The following is a 3,421-nucleotide window of genomic DNA, read 5'->3' on the forward strand; positions in this document are numbered from 1 at the left end:
CCTTGTGGGAAATTTTGTGACCCAAGACTATGCCTTCTCGCACCATGAAATGGCACTTTTCCCAGTTGAGAATCAAATTGGTCCGTTGGCATCTTTCTAAGACAAGGGAGAGGTTAGTAAAACAATTATCAAAAGAGAAACCAAATACCGAGAAGTCATCCATGAAGACCTCCATATCCTTTTCGAGCATGTCAGCAAAAATGGAAGTCATGCATCTTTGAAATGTGGCTGGCGCATTACATAACCCGAATGGCATTCTTCTATAAGCAAAAATACCATATGGGCATGTAAAATCTGTATTCTCTTGATCTTCTGGTGCAACCGCTATCTGATTATATCCAGAGTATCCATCAAGGAAACAATAGTAGTCATGACCAGCCAACCTTTCCAACATCTGATCGATGAATGGCAAAGGAAAGTGATCCTTTCTTGTCGCCAAATTCAACCTTCTGTAATCGATGCAAACACGCCACCCCGTGACTGTCCTTGTAGGGAGCAACTCATTTTTCTCATTCTTTATCACGGTAGTCCCTCCTTTCTTTGGAACCACATGAACAGGAATTACCCAAGAGCTATCGGATATGGGATAAATTAACCCCGCATCTAATAGTTTAACAACCTCTTTCCTAACCACTTCCTTCATTGCAGGATTTAGTCTTCTTTGGGGTTGCACTACTAGTTTGTGATCATCCTCCATGAGAATTTTATGCATACATACCGTAGGGCTAATCCCCTTCAAGTCTTCTACCGCCCATCCCATTGCACTTTTGTGCTTCTTCATAACCTTGACGAGCTTGTCTTCTTGGGAAACTTCTAGATTACAGCTTATAATAGCCGGGCATCTCCTTTCAGAATCTAGAAAAACATACTTGAGATTTTCAGGCAGTTGTTTCAGCTCAGCTACTTTCTTGGTCTCATCTTTCTTTTCCTCAAACTGAGGTTCCCTCAAGTTTTCCCATCGGAGTGATCGGGATCCCTTAAAGGATGGTTGTGTTTCCATCATAGCTAACATTTCCCTCTCCTTTTCATCAGCTTCTTGAATGTCTTCAGAGATTGATAGACTTATAACTCTCTCCAAGGGAAATTGTGGTTCACCTAAAGGATTTTCTTACAGAACCACTTGATCAATCACCTCTATGTGTTGACTGGTGGCCATATCATCTTTGTATCTCATGGTGTTTCGCACATCAATTTTCAACTCTTCATCGTAAACTTTTAGAGTCATGCTGCCCTCCTCTATATCTATCAAACATCTTCCTGTCTCCAAAAATGGTCTACCAAGAATGAGAGGTATCTCTTCATCTTCCAGCATTTCTAAGATGGCAAAGTCCACCGAAAATACAAACTTATCAATCTTCACAAGAACATCTTCCACTACTCCATAAGGTCTCTTCACAAAGTGGTCAACAAATTGAAGTGTCATTCTAGTATCTTGCACTTTTCCAATCCCCAACCTCTTGTAAATGGATAACGACATGAGACTCACACTTGCTCCCAAGTCTATAAGGGCCTTTTTGAAAGATCTATCCCCAATAGTGCAAGGGATAGTTACCGAGCCTCGATCCTTCTTCTTCACCGGAATAGGGTCAGTCTCGGTGCTCCGCTTTTTTGAAATAATATCCTTCATAAATTTAGCATAAGAGGGCATTTGTTCAAGTTCCTCCAAGAACGGAATGTTAATCTCAAGCTTTTTGAACATCTCAGAGAATTTCTTGAAGTTCTTCTCATGTCGCTCTTTCTTTTTATTTCTTGTGGGGAAAGGGAGTTTGACAACCGGCTTTGATTCATTAACTTTTTCTTTAACCATCAATTTAGGCACTACCACCTTTTCACTCATAACTCATTTTCTTTTATTTCCAACTCAACTTCAAGCAATTGGTCTTCTTGGTCGTCATCTTTCTCAGGGACTTCTTTCGATTTACCACTCCTTGTGGTAACAACACTCACATTATTATGCTCTCGTGGATTTGTAACTGTAGCACTCGGTAATGCACCCGGTGTTTGAGAACCCGCGAGTTGTTGAGCAATCTGACTCATTTGCACTTCCAGACTTTTTATCGAAGCACCAGTATTTCTTTAGATTACTTCTAGTCTTCTCTTGAAATTGGGAACTTTGATCCACCATTTTTTCAATGGCAATTTCCCAATCTGCTTTCCTTGGTACCTGTTGTTGAAATTGTTATTGGGGTTGGTGAAACTTTTGCTGGTATGGTTGTTGTTGCTGTGGTCGATACTGTTGTTGTGGTTGGCTTTTATATGTATTGGGCACTTGCTTCTGAACATTTCCTTGCTGGTCCTTCCAGGAGAAATTTGGATGATTTTTCCATTCAGGATTATATGTATTGGAGTAAGGGTTGTTCTACTTCAGAAAATTAATCTCTTCTACCTGTTGTGCAGTTTCCACACAATGCATGGCGAAGTAAGGCCCCCCACAAATTTCACAACTAACTGCTTGAATAGGTTGAACCGGTTGAACTTGTGCCACCGTTTGAGTGTCAAGAGCCATTTTCTTGATTCTTCTCTCTACTTTAGTTGTTATTTGATCTTCCATCTTCACAACTTGATTTGCTAGTTTGAGATCAATGATACCTTCAGGTTGACTTACACTGCGGTCATAGAGCTCTAGATGCTCATTTGCTGCAATGGCTTCGATGATTTTCTTTATTCCAGTGGCTGTTGTAAAATTTGTTGAGCCACCGACAACTGTGTCTATGAGTTGCTTAGTCTTCATTCTAAGGCCATTCACAAAATTTTGCATTTGTTCAGTGGCATCCATGTTATGAGTAGGACATGCAACCAACAATCTCTTGAACCTCTTGTAAGCATCTCCGAGTGACTCTCCTTCCTTCTGTTTGAAATTAACAATATCATATCTCTTACGAATATACACAGAGGCAGGGAAGTACTCATTCAAAAATGTTGTCTCCATTTGTTGCTGAGCTGTAATGCTTCCCGCGGGTAAAGAGTAAAACCACTCTTCGGCATCTTTCGATAGTGTAAACGGAAACATCACCAAGTTTTTAGCTTCCTCTGAGTGTCCCTCAATTTTCAACGATGTCGTCATGGTCAAAAATCTTTGTAAATTCTTGTTGGCATCTTCATTGATTTTTCCGGAGAACGGTCTCCTTTCGAGTTGACGAATCGTTGAAGGGTGTAGCTGAAAATGATCAACATTCACCACTTGGTTTACAATTGTTAACCTTCCAGTCGGAGCATTTTCACCTCCATAGTCACCCAGAAGTCTTTCCACGGGAGGTGGAGCTTCATCCATCGTTTCAGATAAGGTTTCAGAGTCTTCCGAATGAACTGAAACAACTTCTTCTTTTTCAGACTCAGAAACAATGGGGGTTGCTTCTGATAGTTCTAGTCTAGCTTTTCGGCGTCTTGCACGCAATAGTCTTTCTGGTTCTGCGTCAAAAAG

At 40.7% G+C, this 3,421-nt stretch overlaps 1 protein-coding gene across 1 annotated transcript; it reads right to left on the minus strand.

The window, feature by feature from the left end:
• Positions 1–1,108: 1,108 nt before the first annotated feature.
• LOC127131927 (uncharacterized) lies at positions 1,109–1,837 on the minus strand. The gene has a single exon (XM_051060809.1). It carries the CDS (start codon positions 1,835–1,837, stop codon positions 1,109–1,111), a length of 729 nt encoding a protein of 242 aa, XP_050916766.1.
• Positions 1,838–3,421: the final 1,584 nt, after the last annotated feature.

This window comes from Lathyrus oleraceus, chromosome 3 (genome assembly GCF_024323335.1).
Source record: "Lathyrus oleraceus cultivar Zhongwan6 chromosome 3, CAAS_Psat_ZW6_1.0, whole genome shotgun sequence".
Lineage (NCBI taxonomy): Eukaryota > Viridiplantae > Streptophyta > Magnoliopsida > Fabales > Fabaceae > Lathyrus > Lathyrus oleraceus.